This window comes from Hyperoodon ampullatus, assembly GCF_949752795.1.
Source record: "Hyperoodon ampullatus genome assembly, chromosome: 18".
NCBI classification, from domain to species: Eukaryota; Metazoa; Chordata; class Mammalia; order Artiodactyla; family Ziphiidae; genus Hyperoodon; species Hyperoodon ampullatus.
The window spans coordinates 29,306,162-29,327,151 of record NC_136931.1 but is presented as its reverse complement, the minus strand read 5'-3'; the positions used below and the strand labels follow the sequence as shown (position 1 = coordinate 29,327,151).

The 20,990-nt window shown below is 39.3% G+C and overlaps 1 protein-coding gene across 1 annotated transcript in view; it reads left to right on the top strand.

The window, feature by feature from the left end:
• Window positions 1-19,441, top strand: part of BBS2 (Bardet-Biedl syndrome 2) — a gene marked incomplete at its 5' end in the record, with an annotated part of 31,502 nt that extends 12,061 nt beyond the window's left edge. Inside the window, 12 exons of the mRNA XM_079723515.1 lie at window positions 2,350-2,454; window positions 2,538-2,624; window positions 5,340-5,475; window positions 5,707-5,846; window positions 6,756-6,900; window positions 6,986-7,157; window positions 8,088-8,217; window positions 9,456-9,587; window positions 10,072-10,209; window positions 11,594-11,706; window positions 17,766-17,914; window positions 18,873-19,441. Of these exons, the coding sequence (XP_079579641.1) occupies window positions 2,350-2,454; window positions 2,538-2,624; window positions 5,340-5,475; window positions 5,707-5,846; window positions 6,756-6,900; window positions 6,986-7,157; window positions 8,088-8,217; window positions 9,456-9,587; window positions 10,072-10,209; window positions 11,594-11,706; window positions 17,766-17,914; window positions 18,873-18,979 (1,554 nt within the window). The 3' untranslated portion in view covers window positions 18,980-19,441. The remainder of the gene's footprint in view (window positions 1-2,349; window positions 2,455-2,537; window positions 2,625-5,339; window positions 5,476-5,706; window positions 5,847-6,755; window positions 6,901-6,985; window positions 7,158-8,087; window positions 8,218-9,455; window positions 9,588-10,071; window positions 10,210-11,593; window positions 11,707-17,765; window positions 17,915-18,872) is intronic.
• Between the last annotated feature and the right edge of the window lie 1,549 nt (window positions 19,442-20,990).

The window sequence follows — 20,990 nt, the reverse complement described above, 5'->3', positions numbered from 1 at the left end:
TCACCTTGGCCACTCATCCTCGCTTCTCGCCACTTACAAAGCTGTCTAGGGGTGTCAGGCTTCTATTTCCCTGACTACAAAAGGGAGACCACAAAGCAAAAGGTGCATATTGATATATAAAAGTGTTATCAATGATTTTAACTGGTTTACCTTTATTATAGATTTTTACTTCGACTTACTATACTTTTTATGCAGTCTTAGTTATTATGGTTGTAAACTAATAGCTGTGGATGGAGGAAAATGAAGGGGAGAAGTGAGTGCCAAAAGCAACAGTCTGAAGATGTGTGTCCATATGGGGGCGGTTTTGTTTATGTGTATGTGTTTAATGTGTGCTTTTCTAGAGAGAAGATCCTTAGCTTTCATTAGATTCTTGAAGGGGGTTGCCACCACCCTGTTTAAAAAAACAACTTAAGGGCTTCCCTGGTGGCGCAGTGGTTGAGAGTCCGCCTGCCGATGCAGGGGACGCGGGTTCGTGCCCCGGTCCGGGAGGATCCCACATCCCACATGCCGCAGAGCGGCTGGGCCCGTGAGCCATGGCTGCTGAGTCTGCGCGTCTGGGGCCTGTGCTTCACAGCGGGAGAGGCCACAGCAGTGAGAGGCCCGCATACCGCAAAAAAAAAACAAAAAAACAAAAACTTAAGAATCACTGGCCTGTAGGTGCTGTGTCCTGCATTACCATTTCCCTTTCATTCAAATTTGTAGTAAATCGGGACTTCCCTGGTGGCGCAGTGGATAAGAATCCGCCTGCCAATGCAGGGGACACGGGTTCGAGCCCTGGTCCGGGAAGATCCTACATGCCGCGGAGCAACTAAGCCCGTGCGCCACAACTACTGAGCCTGTGCTCTAGAGCCTGCGAGCCACAACTACTGAGCCCACGTGGCAAAACTACTGAAGCCCGCATGCCTAGAGCCTGTGCTCCGCAACGAGAGAAGCCACCGCAACGAGAAGCCTGTGCACCAAAATGAAGAGTAGCCCCCGCTCGCCGCAACTAGAGAAAGCCTGCGAGCAGCAACGAGTACCCAACGCAGCCAAAAATAAATGAATACATTAAAAAATTTTTTTTTGTTTAAAAAAAATTTTGTAGTAAATCTTTTCTCTTTTAGGGAATCATTGGGGTGTTGTTGGATTTCTGCTTATTGTCAATACAAGATGTGAGGGGAGTGCATTCTTTGAAACACCTCTTTCCTAAATCCTGGAAAAGGACAGAAGAACATGAAATAGAGCAAGGGATTTGAGGTGCCTCTTGATCCTCTAGTCTGCAAAAGAAGAAACTAGTGAGCTAATGAAGGACTAAGGGACCGAGGGAAACTGGGGCTAAATTTACGAAAATGTGGCCTTCATGAGATTGTTCATTTCAGAGCTGTTTTCCTGTCCTCTTGGTTTGATTTTTGTTCCTAGTTCAAATGTCTTTTCACACATCAGCAAAATTATAATTTATTTGGCAGTTGAACAGCACTGCCAAAAGAATGCCTTGAGCTAAATAATTCTGGAGTCCTACCCAGCACTTTGTATTCAGAGTTAAGTGAAGTGGGTGGTTTTATAGAAAAGCTGTAGGTGTAGAAGAAATTCCACAACTATTCTCTGCTTTATACAATTTATTTCTTTATATCTCTTGTATTAGTGTCAGAATTAGAAAGTAGATCTGCAGGATCATAGATATCATTAAACTTTGGTTTTAACTTTTAAGGATAATTTTTTTCAGTATCTAAAATTTTGTCCTCTTAAGTATGTTAAATCCTCTAATAATTCTGTAAATATTTCAGTATAATATATACATTATATATATTGTTAGATACAGAAATCCATGTGCTGGGTTTTTGCTTTTCAAAGGATTATGTTTTCTTCTAAAAAACGTCTTTCATCTCTAGCAAACAATAAATTATGTCATAGAAAAGTATACACTTAAAAGATGTTTAATTGTGGATTTTACAAGTCCTTTTAAAATTTAGGCTGTAGGATATCATAAGGAAACTGGAATAATAATTAAAACATTTTGAGTTAGTGTGTGTAACATCTATTGTACATATTCCAGATCTTGTGTACGTGGCTTATTCCCTCCTTAATTCCTTAATTTTATTATTTAAAAACTACTAATTTGTTGAAACTTGCTACATATGCTCAATCTAAAACAGTAAATTTTGTGAGTTTATTTAATGCTGATTATCCAACTCTGAAATAGATGACACGGATCATAGAGAAGGGGAATGCATTCCCCTCTAATGGATTGGAAGTGCATTTAAATCTAATTTTAACATACTTATATTATAGCAAGGCATGCAGTTTTATAAAGCCACTCTTTGCATTAAATTGAGCCTTAATGAACTGTGTGTTTATCATTATTTTTTGCAGATAATCACCTCTCTTTGTCCCATGTATGGCAGTCGATTTGGTTATGCCCTTTCCAATGGCACAGTTGGAGTTTATGACAAAACAGCCCGATACTGGAGAATTAAAGTTAGTATGATTAAGCCTCTGAGATTCAGGGATTTTATACTTATTGAGAGACTTATGTACTAATTGTTGAAATTCCTTTTCAGTCCAAAAATCATGCCATGAGCATTCATGCTTTTGACCTTAATTCTGATGGAGTGTGTGAACTGATAACCGGTTGGTCCAATGGGAAGGTAAGTTTAAACAGTAGAGTTCAAGTATGATTTAAAGTAATAATTGTCTGAGATACATTGGCTGTATGACTCAGAGCAGTAACATGAGAATATAAACTTGAGTTCCTTGGCTGTGCTTTCAAATGTAACTTTATAATCTTCCCATGTATTTTAATTCTTGCTCTAGTTATCAACACTGCAGAGTGAGTGAGTGTCCTTTCCATCTCATAAGCGCTATTTGGGCAAAATCTCTAGGAAGGTTCTTCCTGAATCTCTTCCTTGAAGGAATGAGAATCAATTTAATCAAGTTGATCCTAAGCATAAGCGCGTTAAAAAAAAAGGATTTTTAATAAGCTAATAATGAACTGTGTGTATGGCTCTTTTCTAGTAAATCTTCAAGTCTGACTAAAAACAGGATTAATGGGAAGAATTATGTTAGCATATTGTTTTCTGAGCTAGAACTTCAAAATAGAATTTTTTTGCTTCTTTCCTTTTTTAACTTCAGATCAGAATTTTCTACAGTCTTTTGGCAAGTCAGGATTATCTTGTTAGCAACTGCTTCAGTAGCTGTCGGATCTCCTTGGATACCATTTGCCCTAGCTCTTTCATCTGTCAGTGCCGATTGCCTGGAGGAGATCAGCTAATTCTATCTTTTCTTCTTTGATTTTTCTTTACTTTTGGCCAGTGCCTTGTAACCTTCCTTTGGTGTTGTGTGAAAAACAGATTCTAAAAAACTGTTATGTTGGTTGCTACTTCTCCACTTGGTTTTGTCTTTGGCAATGGGTGTTAAAAATGATAAAGGAAGACCATGTAGTTGCTTATTAAGAAACTTGAAAATCCATAAAGGGGACCCTGTTCTGGAGGAATATAAATTATTATGGTTGATTCGAGAATTAGAAACTACTTGACTTGAGAAGTTATCGAAAGTAACCTTCAGATCTGACTCTGGACCTAGATGTTTTTCTCGTTAAATGCTTTCAAAATTTTAAGAAATTTCTATTATATAATCTGTTGTAGGGCATAAAAAAGATAAGAAACTATACAGTTCATTATATAAGTAGAAAAATTGATATCTGCACTTAACAGAAATAGCATTAAAAAGAAAATATACAGATCCAACAGGTGAATGTAGGTACAAAATTACTAAATTAACTGCGACTAGCCAACTGACTCTTTCTTTAGTAGGTCATTTGTTGAGTTGGAGGCTCATCTTCTCTTCCAAGGCAAAACCTTCATGTTGGATAAAGCAAAAGAATAGAAAATCCACAGAAATATAAATTCGTAGTCCTGTTTCTTAGTTAGCAAATGAACCCTCTTGTTTGCTAAATATTGTGGAAATGCAATGCTGAAGGCCATGGAGTAGTCAGAAAGAAGCAAGTTCAGTTCAATCTGAGTTCGAGGGTTCTGTTAATGTGCAAAGAGCTTTGGTTAATACGGGCCATTCATTACTTTACAGGCTTTAGCATCCATACTTTTCAGGCTTAACTGATGTTGTTATTAAGAGCATGGTATTCTTCAGACAAGGGGTAGGAACTAGTAGTAAGCTATGACCTAAATTAGTGTTTTTCATTGCAAAGTTTTGCCCAGAAGGATGTTTATGAAAAGACAGAAATAGTGGTCACTGAGATGCTTGCTCTATTAGATTTTCTGTAGCTAGCCTTTTATTAATATAATGCATATGTTCTTGCTTAGAACAAAGTCATCATTTTAAGTGGTTATCCTTCATTGTCGTTTTGAGATGCTTTTGTTTCTGATGGGTTGGTTAGTTATTTGCCTCCCTTGGGAAGAGGAGACTCAGAGGATAGTAGGGCTCTCTGAGGTGTCTCAGGAGTGTACGTGGAAGAGGGACTCTTTTTTAAAAAAAATATTTATTTGTTTATTTATTTATTTATTTATTAGCTAGCTAGCTGCACCAGGTCTTAGTTGCAGCATGTGGGCTCTTAGTTGCGGCATGTGGGATCTTAGTTCCCTGACCAGAGATCGAACCCGGGCCCCCTGCATTGAGACCACCAGACCACCAGAGAAGTCCCAGAAGAGGGACTCTTAAACAGGGCTATTACAAAAGGTTATATGGTGGAAGATTGGGCTAGGTTGGCATTTTTCAAACTTTAGCTATAACTATATTGTATACATTTACATATAGTAAAGATAAAATTTGTATGCAGAGCTAACATGTCTTGTACGCCTCTATGTGCCAGGCCCTGTTCTGAGTGCTTACCACGTGTTAATTCCTTTAGGCCTCATTACAACTCTGAGGTGTGGATACAGTTATTTTCCTCATGTTCTTATTATTGATCTCCAGATCAATCAATTATTGACCTCCAGATGAGGAGGCCAAGCACAGAATGGTTAAGAGACTTGTCCAAGATCCCACAGGCATAAAAAGATCCCAGTAGCAAAGCTGGAATTCAAACCCAGGCAGTTTGGGCTTTTGCACTGTTTTGTATATTCTAAATGTACTGCCTCTCAGGCAACCCACTTCTTCAAAGGAAATACTATGTGCAGGCCAGTATGTAAAACAGCTTTTACTTAATAAGAAAAAGAAAACAGAGCTGATTGTGGCCCCTTGGCCCTGATGGTTGTAGGTACGTCCTGAGAAGCCACAGGGCCCCATGGAATACTCTTGAAAACTTCTAGACCATAGCTGATTTTAAAGCTGATTCAACGTTAAAATTTTGTGTTAATTTTAAAAAACTGTAGCATAAGCTATTTTTCAAGTTCTTGTTTTATCTTTAGGTCGATGCTCGAAGTGACCGAACTGGGGAGGTCATCTTTAAGGACAACTTTTCTTCTGCAGTTGCTGGTGTGGTGGAGGGAGATTACCGGATGGATGGCCACATACAGTTAATCTGCTGCTCGGTGGATGGGGAAAGTAAATTGGGATAGGAAAAATCCTTGAAAAGTCAGATTTTGATTTGGGTCCGAATACCAGGAAATTCCACTATTCAGTGTTTGTGTTGATATCGTTTCATCCTAATAAATTCACCTAAGTTGGGGAAATGAAAACTTAGCTTTTAAGCACAGGTAATTGATGACTTAAAAGTAGACCTGGCTGTACCTGGGCTTATCCCTCAGTCTGGTGAGTGTTTTTTCCTCTTGTCAGTCCGGGGATACCTGCCAGGCACAGCTGAGATGAGAGGGAACCTCATGGACACCAGCGTAGAGCAGGACCTGATCCGAGAGCTGAGTCAGAAAAAGCAGAACCTGTTGCTGGAGCTCCGTAACTATGAGGACAATGCCAAGGTAGGTCCTAATGTGGAGGGCCCATGGGAGTCTGAGAAGTTGAGAATGACCAGGATGATTGGCAGCTGTGAAAGAAGAGTTTCAGCGTCTGCCACGGTGTGGGCTCCCCCTCCCCGCTGGTGGAAGCACAGATGGTTTGCCTTTTTGCTAGTGTCAGAATGAAGAGGGTGTGTATCCTTTAACCTAGAAATTCCACTGCTGGGCAGCTAAACTATGGAAGTATTTGCATGAGTGTTCAGAGACATTTACCGCAGCACTATATGTAGCAGGGAACAGTTGGAAGCAACTTAACTTTTGATCAGTAGTAGGGACTGTGGGCTGGGGAATATTAAGCAGCTCAAAAGAATGAAGTATATATATGGGGACTGATATGGAAGGGTATCTGTGGTATTACTGAATGAAAGGAAGTGAGAACAATATGTATAGAGTAACTTTTATCTTTTTCAACAACAAATAACATAAAAATTGACAACTGCAGAAGCTGTGTGTGTGTGTATGTGTGCGTGCGTGCGTGTGCACACACGTGTTTATATGTACATGTATGTACCAAACTGGCTGGAGGATGAGCTGGGGAGTAGGATTTTAATTTGTCCCACGATGCATAACTGTATTTGAATTTGCTATACTAAGTGAATTTCTTTAGTTACTAAAAAAAAATGCAGAAAAATATAGAAGACATGCTGGGGGACACTGGACCCTAACCACAGGAAGGGATGAGAGTATTTTCCTTCGGGGAAAAGCCAGGTTAGAGCGAGAGCACTAATGAGGTGAGTCCTCTGAAGTCTAAAGAATCACGTGAATAAGATGATGGGGGATCTGTCTTCTGAAGCTAAATAGCCATGGTATTTAAAATTAACATTAGTTCACTGTTCCGGTGACTGAGTTGGAAGTGGGTGGGATGTTTTGCAGGCCGAACTGAGCAGTCCACTGAATGAGGCTGATGGGCATCGGGGCATCATCCCGGCCAACACCAAGCTCCACACTGCCCTCTCCGTCAGTCTGGGGAGCGAGGTGCAGGCTGCCCATGCAGAGTTGTGCATTTCCACTTCTAATGGTAAGTTGTTACTTGGAGCTGGTGTGTTGGCACCTGTGCCATCTTGGAGTGGTTCTTGGACTGCTGTCTTCTCTCTTCCCTGCAGACACCATCATCCGAGCAGTATTGATTTTTGCAGAGGGAATTTTTCTAGGTGAAAGCCACGTGGTGCATCCCAGCATTCACAGCCTTTCCAGCTCCATCCGCATCCCAATTACACCTCCCAAAGATGTCCCTGTGGATCTGCACTTGAAAACCTTCGTGGGTTACAGGAGCAGGTGACCCTTTGAAAGTCACAGTTCATTTCCAGAGAGCAGTTAGAGAGCAAAATGTGTGGATTTCCCATTATGTCATGGATTCTCTGGGGCCGGAGAAGCCGTTTAATGGTTCTTCCCACCCAGGCAAGGTTTCCTATGACCTCTTATTTCTCTAATTTGAAATCTTTCAAAAAAAATAACGAGTATGTAAGTTTAAGATGGTTATTTCTGGTTTTAGTCAGATGATCTCATTCACAAAACTTCCAAAAATACATTTAAAGGATGATTTAGTTTTGGCCACTAAGACTACAAGGTTAGGTTGCACCTTTACATGAGAGTCATATGTAACCTCAGCTAGTGAAAGAAAACCACTAGAGTTTTGGAAGATAAAAACCTTTTCACATTCCTTTTAGAGTGTTTTAAACCCTTGGTGCAGGCATGTATTGGGTTGGCCCGAAAGTTCGTTCAGGGTTTTCCGTAACATCTTACAGAATGAACTTTTTGGCCAGCCCAATATGTACAGACTCATAATGTCACTAAATCCCAAACACCATTACATATGGGACTTTTTTTTTTTTTTTTTCCCGGTACACGGGCCTCTCACCGTTGTGGCCTCTCCCGTTGCGGAGCACAGGCTCCGGACATGCAGGCTCAGCGGCCATGGCTCACGGGCCCAGCTGCTCCGTGGCATGTGGGATCCTCCCGGACCGGGGCATGAACCCGCGTCCCCTGCATCGGCAGGCGGACTCTCAACCACTGCACCACCAGGGAAGCCCCTACATATGGGACTTTAACCCTCAAGTCTTTTTTGGGCTGGGGGAGTTTCTTTATTGAAACCCTTAAATGTCAGCTTGATGACCTGGTAGTGACGTTACATTTATTTTCTGGGCCTTGCCCTTTGAAATAAATTCTACATAAACAGTTCTCTTGTGTTCCGTTGGTTGGCCACAGCACCCAGTTTCATGTGTTTGAGTTGACGAGACAACTCCCCCGTTTCTCCATGTATGCGCTGACCAGCCCGGACTCTGCCAGTGAACCGCTCAGTTATGTCAACTTTATCATCTCAGAACGGGCACAGAGGGTGAGTATCTGGCTTTTCTCTTTCAACACTTTTGCACTTTAGAATCCTTTGGATGTTTTTTTGTAGAAAGGGGAAAATTACATGAACGTGTTATTTGGTAGCAGTAAATATGACATGAAAGAGTTATGTAGCTTGGAGTTGGATTGTTTATAACCTGTACCAAAAGTGTTGCTAAAATATCTTCTCCCATTTTGAAAAATTATTCAAAAATACTTATTTTGGATAATCAATTCAGAAATATTTATTTTGAATAATTTATTAGTAATAATTAATAATTATTAATAATTTATTATCTAAGCAATCCTTAGTCACAGGTGAATTCCTCCCAGTTTTCAATTCCTCTCTTCCTTATAGTCTTAGTGTGGTTGGATCTAGTGTTCCAAGAGGAGCGTGCATCAGAATGGAAAGAGAGTGGGGACTTGGAAATGGGAACATTTTTGGGGTTCAAGTGCTACCTTAACTAGTAAATTCTTAGCGATCTTACGGAATTCCCCTCACCAGTCTGAGCCCCAGTTTTCTTATCTGTAGGTGAGGATAGTCTTACCTCACAAGGGGGCCCCTGAGGATTACATAATTGGTATAATAGCATTTTGTAAAGTTTAAAGGACTAATACCTGTGGATTTTAACATTGGCTGGACTTTGGAATTCTCAGTGAGGCTTTTAATCATGTAGATTCTCAGGCCCCTTCCTGGCCTGTGAAACATGAAACTCTACAGGTGGCCCCTTCCAAAAGTCCTCACAGGTGGACCTTATGTGGAACCTGTGTAGCAAACCACTGTAAAGTATTATTATTTATATTAAAATTAATTCTTTACTTATAGTGTGGATGTATCTCTGTGTTTGTGCTGTATGTGTGCAAACTTCATTTAAATTTTTTAAAGAGTGGAATGGAATGATTTTAAACAGGATATAGCCACAGAAGAGCTATCATGTAAAAAGAATTAGCCTCATACCTGAATCATTTCCACATTGCATATAAGATAATGTCTAAGTAGAAAATGCTATAAAATTACGCATGCTGTGGAACCAGACATAATTATGAATGTTACTTAAGAACATGCATGGGGTGGGAAAAAGGAGTGTGAATAGTGTTTTCTTGGTGGGGGTGAAGTATAATTCTTTGTTTTTTGTTTGTTTTGTTTTATTTTTCCAAGGAGTAAAACTAGAAAGCAGGATAACTCTTAGTAATGACTGTACTTTAAAAATGGAAATTCATTTCATCCTGTTCATCTTTAAGGTTTTTATGTGGCTCAACCAGAACTTTCTATTACCAGAGGACACTAACATTCAGAATGTTCCATTTCAAATGTGTTTCACATCCTTGCGGAACGGTGGCCAGCTGTGTATAAAAATAAAACTTAGTGGAGAGGTAATTTTTACTGTCACGGGCACAGATTTCTCACGTAACATTTAACGTTCAGTGTAAAGTGAGGCAGGTGAAACCAATCTGAAGGTCGTAAAACCACGTGTTTCAGCCTAGTCTGTTAGTGTTACCTCTGACAAGGGCGTATAGTCTATAACAGCGGCTTTCTGCCTCTCTCCCCGCTTCCCTTCACCCACTCCTTGCCTAATTTGGGACAGTTTAGGAATACAGAGGAGGACAAAACATTTTCACTGTCTGAATGACCTTGTTGTTCAGTTTATAAGGCAAGAGGATTGATTTTTTTTTGCCTGCTGTTAGAAATAATTAATGTGGTTTGTAATTTACTTGAGGGCTAGACCTTATCCTTATTTATCACCACATATACATTTATGTTCAATAAATGTGTTGGATATGGGGAATTTCAGGTAGTTTCAGCCAAGTTCATCTTTAATGTCCAAGGATGCTAACTTGTCTTTTTTTCTCTGGATAGATCACTATAAATACTGATGATATTGATTTGGCTGGTGATATCATCCAGTCGATGGCATCATTTTTTGCTATTGAGGACCTTCAGGTAGAAGCCGATTTCCCTGTCTATTTCGAGGAATTACGAAAGGTGCTAGTTAAGGTGAGGGCACCTGGTGGGTGCATTTGAGAGAACATTGTGGTCTAATAATGTTTGAAATATTTCTCTTAAATTAATGGTACTACAAATGTACATATGTTACATGATAGTCATGTTTTAAAGAACTTTTGAAAATTCTTAAAATAAAAATTGAGCTAGTATTGGAGAGTTCATGAGTTAAAAAGATATCTTTTATAAAAGTGAATGGTTGGGCTTCCCTGGTGGCGCAGTGGTTGAGAGTCCACCTCCCGATGCAGGGGACGCGGGTTCGTGCCCCAGTCCGGGAAGATCCCACATGCCGCGGAGTGGCTAGGCCCGTGGGTCATGGCTGCTGAGCCTGCGCGTCCGGAGCCTGTGCTCCGTGACGGGAGAGGCCGCAGCGGTGGGAGGCCCGCGTACCGCAAAAAAAAAAAAAAAAAAAAAAAAAAAGTGAGTGGTTAGCTCTTGCACCCTGCTTTCTGTGTTTGGTTTGGAGGGACACTTTAAAAACAATAAATGAACATTTTCCTTTGCTAGCCTGTCATCTTATCTGTTGTATCTACTTTGCTTTTTGGTTTAGTGCTTTCCAAGAACCCAAAATCAAAAAAGAAAAGGATTGTGATTTGTCCCCACTTATAACAACATCCCTACCCCAGATCTCTAAAATGTTAATATTTGTGTTGCTTGGGCTCACGCTGCTAAGACGTGGGAAAGATTCACATTGAATGTCATTTTGAGGGTTGGAGGAAGCACAGGAGGAGATGAAACCCGGGAGATAGTTAAGATGGGGCAAGTGAACGGCAGAAAGAAAAGGGTGGGGGTCCCCTGGTGGCGCAGTGGTTAAGAATTTGCCTGCCAATGCAGGGGACATGGGTCCGAGCCCTGGTCTGGGAAGATCCCACATGCTGCGGAGCAACTAAGCCCGTGTGCCACAACTGCTGAGCCTGTGCTCTAGAGCCGTGAGCCACAACTACTGAGCCCACGTGCCACAACTACTGAAGCCTGCCCGCCTAGAGCCCATGCTCCACAGCAAGAGAAGCCACCACAATGAGAAGCCCATGCACCACAGCAAGGAGTGGCCTCCACTCACCGCAACTAGAGAAAGCCTGCGTGCAGCAACGAAGACCCAACACAGCCAAAAATAAATATAAATAAATAAATAAATAAATAAATAAGAAATAAAAGGGCCTCGGTATATAATACATAGTGTCTTTTCAATTTATCTAGCTTTCAAGACGTTTGTGAGGTGCTTTTTTTTTTTGGCCACCATGTGGCATGCGGGATCTTAGTTCCCTGATCAGGGCTCAAATCTATGGCTCCTGTAGTGGAAGCTCAGAGTCTTAGCCACTGGACTGCCAGGGAAGTCTCTGTGAGGTCTTTTTAATTCCTGGGTGTTCATGGTCTCCAGGTGGATGAATATCACTCAGTGCATCAGAAGCTCAGTGCTGACATGGCTGATAATTCTAATCTGATCCGAAGTTTGCTGGTTCGAGCTGAGGATGCTCGTCTGATGAGGGACATGTGAGTATTTACCATGGCTAGGACAGGTACGTGGTTGAAAGCGTCAGCGATATGGGGTAACATCTCTCAGATGCTACTAGTAGGAGTGTAAATAGGTACAGAGACTTTGGAAAATAACTTGGCATCATCAGTAAAGTTGAAAATGTGCACACCCTATGATCCAGCAATTCTCCTGGTTTATAACCTCAAGAAACTTGTGCATATAAACCAGGATATTAGTTCAAGAATGTTCATAAAGGCATCGTTCATACGAACCCCAAAGTGGAAACAATCCATACTAATATAACTGATAAATTATGATATATCTGTACAGTGGAATACTACATGCAATGAGAATGCACGTATCTGGATGACATGTAACAACATGGACAAATCTTACAAACATAATGGAGATTGAAACAAGTAAGACTCAAAAGAATATGTACAAAATGCTTCCATTTATATAGTTTGGAAACAGACAAAACTAAGCTATATCATTTGGGAAGCATACATAGATGATAAAAATATAAAGAAATACAGGGAAGAGATTATCATTTAAGATAGTATATTCTCCTTGGGGAGGAGGGGACTCTATTCAGAGAGAAAACATTGGGAATCTTCTTGAATGTTGGCAATGTCCTATTTCTTGACCTAGTTAACAAGCGTTTGTTTTTTGAGTTTTTCTGAATATGTATTATATTTTAATATTAAAAAAAATTTTTTTAACTTTTGGCTGCATCAGGTCTTAGTTGCGGCATGCAGGATCTTCGTTGAAGCATGCGGGATCTTTCGTTGTGGCGCTCGGGCCTCTCTCTAGTTGTGGTGCACAGGCTCCAGAGCACGTGGGCTCTGTAGTTTGTGGCATGTGGGCTCTCTAGTTGAGGTGCGTGGGTTCAGTAGTTGTGGTGTGCAGGCTTAGTTGCCCCGTGGCATGTGGCATCTTAGTTACCCGACCAGGGATCAAACCCATGTCCCCTACATTGGAAGACAGATTCTTTACCACTGGACCACTGGGGAAGTCCCTGAATATGTATTATAGTTTAGAATAAAAAGTTAAAAACAAATTTGTGCATGTCTAGCTTCTTGCTAAGATGCAAAATTTATCTTGGCAATAAAATGTACTGAGGTGGATTCAGTGAAATAGTTCACCAATGATAGGTGAAGTTTATGTGTGCATTTTAGAGGCAAGAGTTTGCCTAAGGTGCTGCTTGTTTTTTTCTGAAAGGCCTGAATCATTAGCAGATAGTTAAAATGGTCTTGCTCAGAGGTCAGTGATTTCTGAAAGTTATATTGTTGAAGATTTCAAACACAAAAGTAGATTGAATTATATAATGACTTCCTCTATAGCAGCTACTTAGCTTCAGTAGTCATCAACCAAGGGCTCATCTTGTTTCATCTCCACATTCACCTTCTTCCTCTTCTAGGTACTGTATTATTTTGAAGCAAATTCCAGACATCATATAATTTTAGCCACAAATATTTCAGACAATAAATCTTTAAAAAACAATAACCACAATACCATTATCACACTTAGAAAAATGTAAAATAATTTCTTAATATCACAAAATACCTAGTCAGTGTTTAATTTCCCCAGTTGTCTCAAATGTATATGTGTGTGTTTGTGTGTTTGAAGTTGTTTTGTTCAAATCAAGATTCAAAGACCAAAGACCATACATTGAATTTGGTTGATAAATCTCTTTTAATCCATATATTTGCTTGCTCACTTTTTCTCCTAACTCTCTCCGTCTTCTGTAGTTTCCCACTTTGGATTTTGTTGATTGTATCCTGTGGTAATGTTTAGTATTATTCTTCTGTCCCCTGTATTTCTGTGAAAATGGTAGTTAGATATAGAGGATTGATCAGATCCAGGTTCAATTTTTTAGCAAGAATGCTTCATAAGTGGTGCTGTGTACTTCTGTGAGGATGCATGTGACGTCTGGCTGTCTCTTTTTATTATGTTATCAGCTGTTGATGATCACTGCTGAAATCAATTATTCTGGGGTTTGCAAAATAGTGATATTTTAATTGTTATTTTTTCTTTGTAAATTGGCTGAAGTACTTCTATAAAGAGTAACATTCCCTCATGAATTAATGAATTATTTGGTTCCCTGAGGTACAGTTTGTACTGGAATGACACACTATCAGTTTTAAAATAATGAGTTGGTTCCCTAGCATCTCCAAGTTGACCAATGAGATTTTTAAAATCCTATTAACATTTTTAATGTGCTTCAGGCCATTTCACATATTCTTTATGGTGGCTTAGTTGTCCTGTCTTTGGCCAGTAGAAGCCTTTTCAGGTTGGCTGCAGTTATCAATACCTTTGGACAGACCTATTAGTTTCATTAGTTTGTTTTCTTGTACAAGATGTTTTAGGCTTATCTGGTATATATCCTCTTCTGAATCTGGAATCAGCTATTTCTTCAATCCTGGTCCTTTATAGTGGGAAATGGAGATCATAGTCTGAGCATTAGAGATGCTCATTGCTACTGGGTTGGATATTGATTTGAGACCTTTTCCGTAGATAAAGCTAGGTAATGTATATATTTTTTTCAATGAGCAAATATATCATGAATTCATACTATTTCCACTTCAAATTTATGAATACAGGCTCTTACTTAATTTTGATGTTAACGGTGTATCTCTTCTCTCTCACATTGGAAATCATGTCTCTAACCACTGTCAACAAAACTATTGGCTTTATCTTATGGTACACACACAACATTTAAGGATAATACCAATATTACTATCAACAGTATGATTGCTGAAAATGGTGTAAGATTTTTTTTCTAGTTCTTTGTGTGTTTAGAGTGTGTTCTAGTAGGGAGTTTTACTCTAATTACTATATTTTAAAGTCATTTGAAATAATTCCTCTTTTTTTGGTCATGCTACAAGTGTGATATACAGTTAGATTCATTTGGTTCATTTTGCTGTCAATCTTAGGGGATTGATATTTTTTCCTTTTTGGTTTGATTTTATTACATATTTATTAAAACCTTATATGGGGGCTTCCCTGGTGGAGCAGTGGTTGAGAGTCCGCCTGCCGATGCAGGGGACGCGGGTTCGTGCCCCGGTCTGGGAAGATCCCACATGCCGTGGAGCGGCTGGGCCCGTGAGCCATGGCTGCTGAGCCTGCGCGTCTGGAGCCAGAGATACTTCTCATTTGTTTTTATAGCTGCACAATACTCTATTCTCTGGATGTTTATTCAGCTAGTTCTCCACATTTGGGTTGCTCTTCTGCTATTATATTGCAGTGAATAATTTTGTTACATAAATCTTTTCATATTTTTACTCAGGTATCTTTGGGGAAAAGTTCTAAAATGGGATTGCTGGGGAAAATGATAAATGTGTATACAGTTTTGCAAGATTTTGCCAAATTCCCCTCCATAGCTGTCATATCATTTTGCATTCTCCTCTGAGAGTGCCTGTTTCCCTTAGTCTTGTCAATGGAGTATGTTGGCAAACTCTTGGATACTTACCAATTCAGTGGGTGAGAAATGGTCTCATTGTTGTTTTAATTTTCATTTATTATGAGCAGTATTGAGCATCTTTTCATTATTTTAAGGGCTATTTGTGTTTCTTTTGGTGTGTAAATTGTTTCTTTTTTTCTTTTTTTCTTTTTTTTTTGCCATGCCAGGCAGCATGAGGGATCTTAGTTCCCCAACCAGGGATCGAACCCATGCCCCCTGCGGTGGCAGCTTGGAGTCCTAACCACTTGACTGCCAGGGAATTCCCTGTAAATTGTTTATTTCTTTTGCCTATTTAGATTTTTGGTTTTGCATATAAAAGCTTTTAAAATTTTTTATGTAGTCAAATTGATCCATCTTTTCCTTGGTACTTCTACATTTTGAGTTCTAGTTACAAAAGTTTCCTTACTTCCCATTTGTAGAGAAATTCACCTATACTTTCTTTTAGTATTTTTTTTTTTTTTTTTTTTTTTTTTTTTTTTTTTTTTTTTTTTTTTTGCGTTATGTGGGCCTCTCACTGTTGTGGCCTCTCCCGTTGCGGAGCACAGGCTCCGGACGCACAGGCCCAGCGGCCATGGCTCACGGGCCCAGCCGCTCCGCGGCATGTGGGATCTTCCCAGACCGGGGCACGAACCCGTGTCCCCTGCATCGGCAGGCGGACTCTCAACCACTGCGCCACCAGGGAAGCCCTCTTTTAGTATTTTGTATATTTACATTTAAGTCTGTTACAGTTGGAGTTTATCCTGGTGTTCAGTGTAAGTTATAAATTCAGTTTTATCTTTTTCTATGTGACTGTCACATTGTTTCAGTAATACTACTTTAAAAGCCTGTTTTCCCACTGATTTGAGATGCTGCCTTTATAATAATATAATGTATTTCCATATGCAGTGGGTCTATTTCTGGATTTTCTATATCGCCCTATCCGTCTGTCTTGTCTCTTCATTTGACAGTGTGATTCTTTTCTTAAAAATGCTTTGTATGTTGTAATGTCTGGTATGGCTAGGTGCCCCTCCCCCAACCCTTTTGCTCTTTTTCATGGTTTTCCGGGCTACTCATGCTTGTTTGTTCTGTGAACTTTATCAGTTATTTTAGCTCCAGAAAAAAGTAGGTAGTTTTATTGGGATCACATTAAATTTATTATTGACATTGTTTCAGTGATGTTCAGTCTTACTAAGAATGCGGTATGTCTTTATATTTTGCTCAAGGCATGTTTATGTACTTCAGGAGTTTTATGGTTTTGTTCATGTAGGTATCAGACATTGCTTGTCAGGTTTAGGTGTAGCTATTTTCTTTTTGCAATTGTAAATAGGCTCTTTCTTCCACATTATATTTTCTAACTGGTTTTTTGTTTGTCTATATGAACACTATTGATTTTTCTGTGTTGATTTTGTAGTCTACTACTTTACTGAATTATCTTATAGTTCAGTTTTTCCAGAGGTACGCTGTATTATTTGTAAATTGAGATAGTTTTACCTCTTTCCAGTTCATTTTCTTCCAGTTGTTTTCTCTGAGGTATATAAGATTTTTGCTTTTTTTGGCCAACTTTATCTATAGGGCTCCTCCTTTTTTTCCCCTCTCTGGCTTTCTTTTTTTTTTTTTTTCTTTTTAAGTGAAAGAGATGTTGCTGGCTTTAGGCATTTGACTGTGCTAAACTGGAGAGAGGTGACCAGCAACCTCTAAATTCCTTTTTTCTTGATTTATTTATATTTAATTTAGAGACTATCAGATATACATTGTATTTTTTAAAGCCAGGTTAGTTGATATATAATTTATAATATACATGTAGATAATTCACCCTTTTTAGGTTTACAGTTCAATAAATTTGGGGAAATTTATACTACTACCAGAATCAAGTACGTCTCCTAACCTCTAGGCCCTGGCAGCCACTGATCTAATATCTCTTCCTATAGTTTTACCTTTACCTAAATGTCATATAAATGGAATCATACAAATATATAGCCTTTTGGGTCTGGCTTCTTTCACTTACCGTAATGCCTTTGAGATTCATCCATATTGTTGCAAGTTATCAGTAGTTCATTCCTTATTAGTGCTGAATAGTATTCTATTGTATGGATATCCATACTTTGTGTATCCATTCACCAGTTAATTGACATTTGGGTTGTTTCCAGACTTTGGTGACTGAGAATAAACCTGCTATAAACATTTGCATACAGGTTTTTTGCAGACATATTTTCATTTATTTTGGGTGAAATGTGGCATAATGTGATTGCTGTGTTGTATAGTGAGTGTATGTTTAACTTTACAAGAAACTGTCAGTATTAATCTGAAGCTTGGAAGATAGCTTATCACCTTACTCACTTTTCCCCACCCCTCATATCATGGGCATGATAATTCTTGGTTCCTAAGTTCAAACAAACCATGGATCAATAACCAAGGAAGGCCACTTGTCTTCCATTTATTTGGAAGAAACAGAGTATTTCATAGAAAATTCTCAATGTTTTCAAAGCAGACTTTAGCAGTTACCCTGTTTTAATGACAATACAGCTAAAAATCTGGTTTGTTCCTTTTTTTAATGTCTAAGAAGTTTGCAAGTCTTTTCATTTAAGCCTGCCATATTGAGGTACAGTGGTGTAAAATTTCTCTTGATGTACACAGGAAAACAATGAAGAATCGCTATATGGAACTATATGACCTTAATAAAGACTTGCTCAATGGATATAAAATTCGCTGTAACAATCACACAGAGCTGTTGGGAAGCCTCAAAGCAGTAAATCAAGCGATTCAAAGGGCAGGTCGTCTACGTGGTAAGTCTCTTTTTGTAGCACTGTATTTCGTCTGTAATTTTGGGGTGAGAACCACTGAAGATGGTGGTAGCTTCAAGAATTCATATCAGGGCTTGTATCTATAAAGATGCCTTTCATACTGAAGTTAGCACCGTTCACTTGAGTTTCAGTCAGCCTATTGTTTGGCTTTAGTCTGCAGACTTCAGAGGGAAAGAACACTTTCAGCTCCTTTTCTTAGATCTTGCTGCATCCTCTAAAGAAAAACCTAGTGACATATACTCAAGAGGAAAGCCTTAAATACTCCTATTAGAAAAAAATAAAAAAGACTGAAAATTAATGAGTTAAGTGTCCAACTTAAAATTTACAAAAAGAGGGGCTTCCCTGGTGGCGCAGTGGTTGAGAGTCCGCCTGCCGATGCAGGGGACACGGGTTCGTGCCCCGGTCTGGGAAGATCCCACATGCCGCGGAGCAGCTGGGCCCGTGAGCCATGGCCGCTGAGCCTGTGCGTCCGGAGCCTGTCCTCTGCAACGGGAGAGGTCACAGCAGTGAGAAGCCCGCGTTCCGCAAAAAAAAAAAAAAAAAAAAAAAAAAAAATTTACAAAAAGAACAACAGAATAAACCAAAGGAAGCAGAAATATCAGCTAGAGATTTATACCTGGAATCTGCTGTTTTGGGTCAGTGCTTTGACCTCCTTTTATAGAAAAGGATCAAAGCTCATATCCACTTAGCAAAGATTATTTCTAAAACTGACTCTTGGTTTCTAGGTGTGAGATAGTTTCTAAGCTTGGTTTGTGATAAAGTCCCTTACAAGGGTATGTATCTTTTTTAGGGAATGGTAAGATAAATTGGTTAAATTTGTACTTACCTATAACTCTTTTCTACCCTAGTTTTATGTTGTTTTTATAGATAGCCTCTGATTCATAATTTCACTTTTAATAATCTTTTGGCTCATATGGATTTGATGTTTCTTCTCTTACAGTTGGAAAACCAAAGAACCAGGTGATCACTGCTTGTCGGGATGCGATTCGAAGCAACAACATCAACATGCTGTTCCGAATCATGCGGGTGGGGACAGCTTCTTCATAGGAGAAGAAAGGATAGGTAACTAGGTTGCTAGAAGGGGTTTTTCCTTAAACTTCTAGGCTGGTTTGCTTTGGATCACATCCTGGTTAACCCAAGGTGCTGAGAGCGAAAACCACCTTGGTGAGTTGTACAAATGAAAGACAAAGCATTGCATCTGAAAAGTGTATTCACTTTCTCTTTTTTAAAATCAGTAGTACTGTTGCAGAATACACTAGGTTTGTATGGAGGGAAATGAATACTTTTGAAACATTAGGGCTTCAAAGTCCAGTTTTTCTGTACGTATGTAAAGTCAGTATGTAGATGCATCTTTTTTCTTGAAATTGTAATTAAAGTAGATTATCTACTTTTTCATTAAAATTTAAAGGTGTTGCACTATGTGTTGGCTGATTGTAAAATCACCACCATATCAGAATTGCATAAAACCATTTGTGTTATGTGGAGAAAAACAAAAATATGGACATTCAATTTGTGCGCCTTTTTTTTAAACCTCATGTCATTTTATTGAATATATACTTATTAAGAACTTATTTACAGTAGGAATGTTCTAGACTTTGGTCCAAAGATGGGCCATATATATAATTCTCTGTATAACAAAAAACCGTTTGGAATTTTCAGAGCTGAATGTGGAGAAGTGAGGGTGAAGTCTAATGCAATTATGGAGGTTTGGCTCAGAATATCTGTTCCAATTTTCTTCTAGTGTGACTTCCCTTTCCTGTGAAGAGCAGGAAGCTAAAACTGAAGTTTCTCCAATTTGTTTTCAGCTGGTGATCCAGGTTTGATTCAGCTTGCATTTCAGATGCAATCACATGAGACTTGAAATTTGAACTGAGATAAATGGGATATTGGGCATGTATTTGATCAATGTGGATTATAGCAAATGTAGCGTGGTTCTGGAGCCAAACTCTGTCTCTGAGGCTTGCCGATGTAGCAGAAATAGATTCTGGGTAGTAGAAAAGCTGGCATGACTGGGGGACCTTGAAGCTAGAGTGGCAGCTTCCTGGTTTTGCACATGAGGTTTCCTGAATGGAGCACTGTGATGCTGTTCTGGAACCTGTAAATGGTAGCTGATTTAGTGGCTTAGCCTGAGGCAGTCCTATGTTTATATATGCAATAAAGGGTGCCTCCTGGTTTCACAAGCAGCTTCCTGATCTGTCAGGAGCAGCTACTTTGGCAGCCTGGTTCTGCAGTACAGACTTGAGAAAAGATTCTGGAATTGCATCCTACAGGTTTTTATTCAACAGCCTTAATAATTCTGTAAGCCATCTGGCAGGCTGTAATCCTTTTATTCAAATTGTCTAGTGAGGAATCTGTTCTCTGAATCAGAATACTGACCTGTATGAAACCCCAAAGAGACTATACAGAACACAGGCCTTTCCTCTGTGGTAAATTAATTTCATAGTTTCCTCCGTTTGGCCATTTAGGATTATCTCTTCTATTTCTGAAATGTGAGCTTTAAGGAGCCCTAATTTTTATGAGACTGTTATGCCCCTCTAATACCTTTGTTTTGCATTTTCAACCTGTAAGCTCAAAAGACATCCACATATACTATATTATCTTCAGTAATCTCCAAAGTAGTAATCTTTTATACCTGCTTCAGAGATGAAGAAACTGAAGCGCAGGGATTAATTACTTGCCAGAGCCACAGAGCTACTGGCAAGATGCAATCCCACCGTGGGGTCTTTTTCTGTTTTAGCCATAGTCTAACTTACACCTTTTGAGATTAAAATCTCTAGTTGGTGCTGGTTTTCAATTGTATGGCATTATTCATTTTTAGGGACCCTTAAAGAATCATCTCATTAAAGGTCATTCTGTTGTTCTTCAGCCCCAAAACTTCCTTCTTACACCTAAAAATATTCATGGCCAAGGCTTGAAGGAGTCGACCTGCAGCAAGATTATTTTTTATAGCCCTGACTTATAGATTACAAATAGGTTATTTTCACATTAATTTGATCCTCTTGGTATTAGTATCTCTGAGCTCACACAGGCAGAATGTTTTCTACAGGGTCCTATAGCT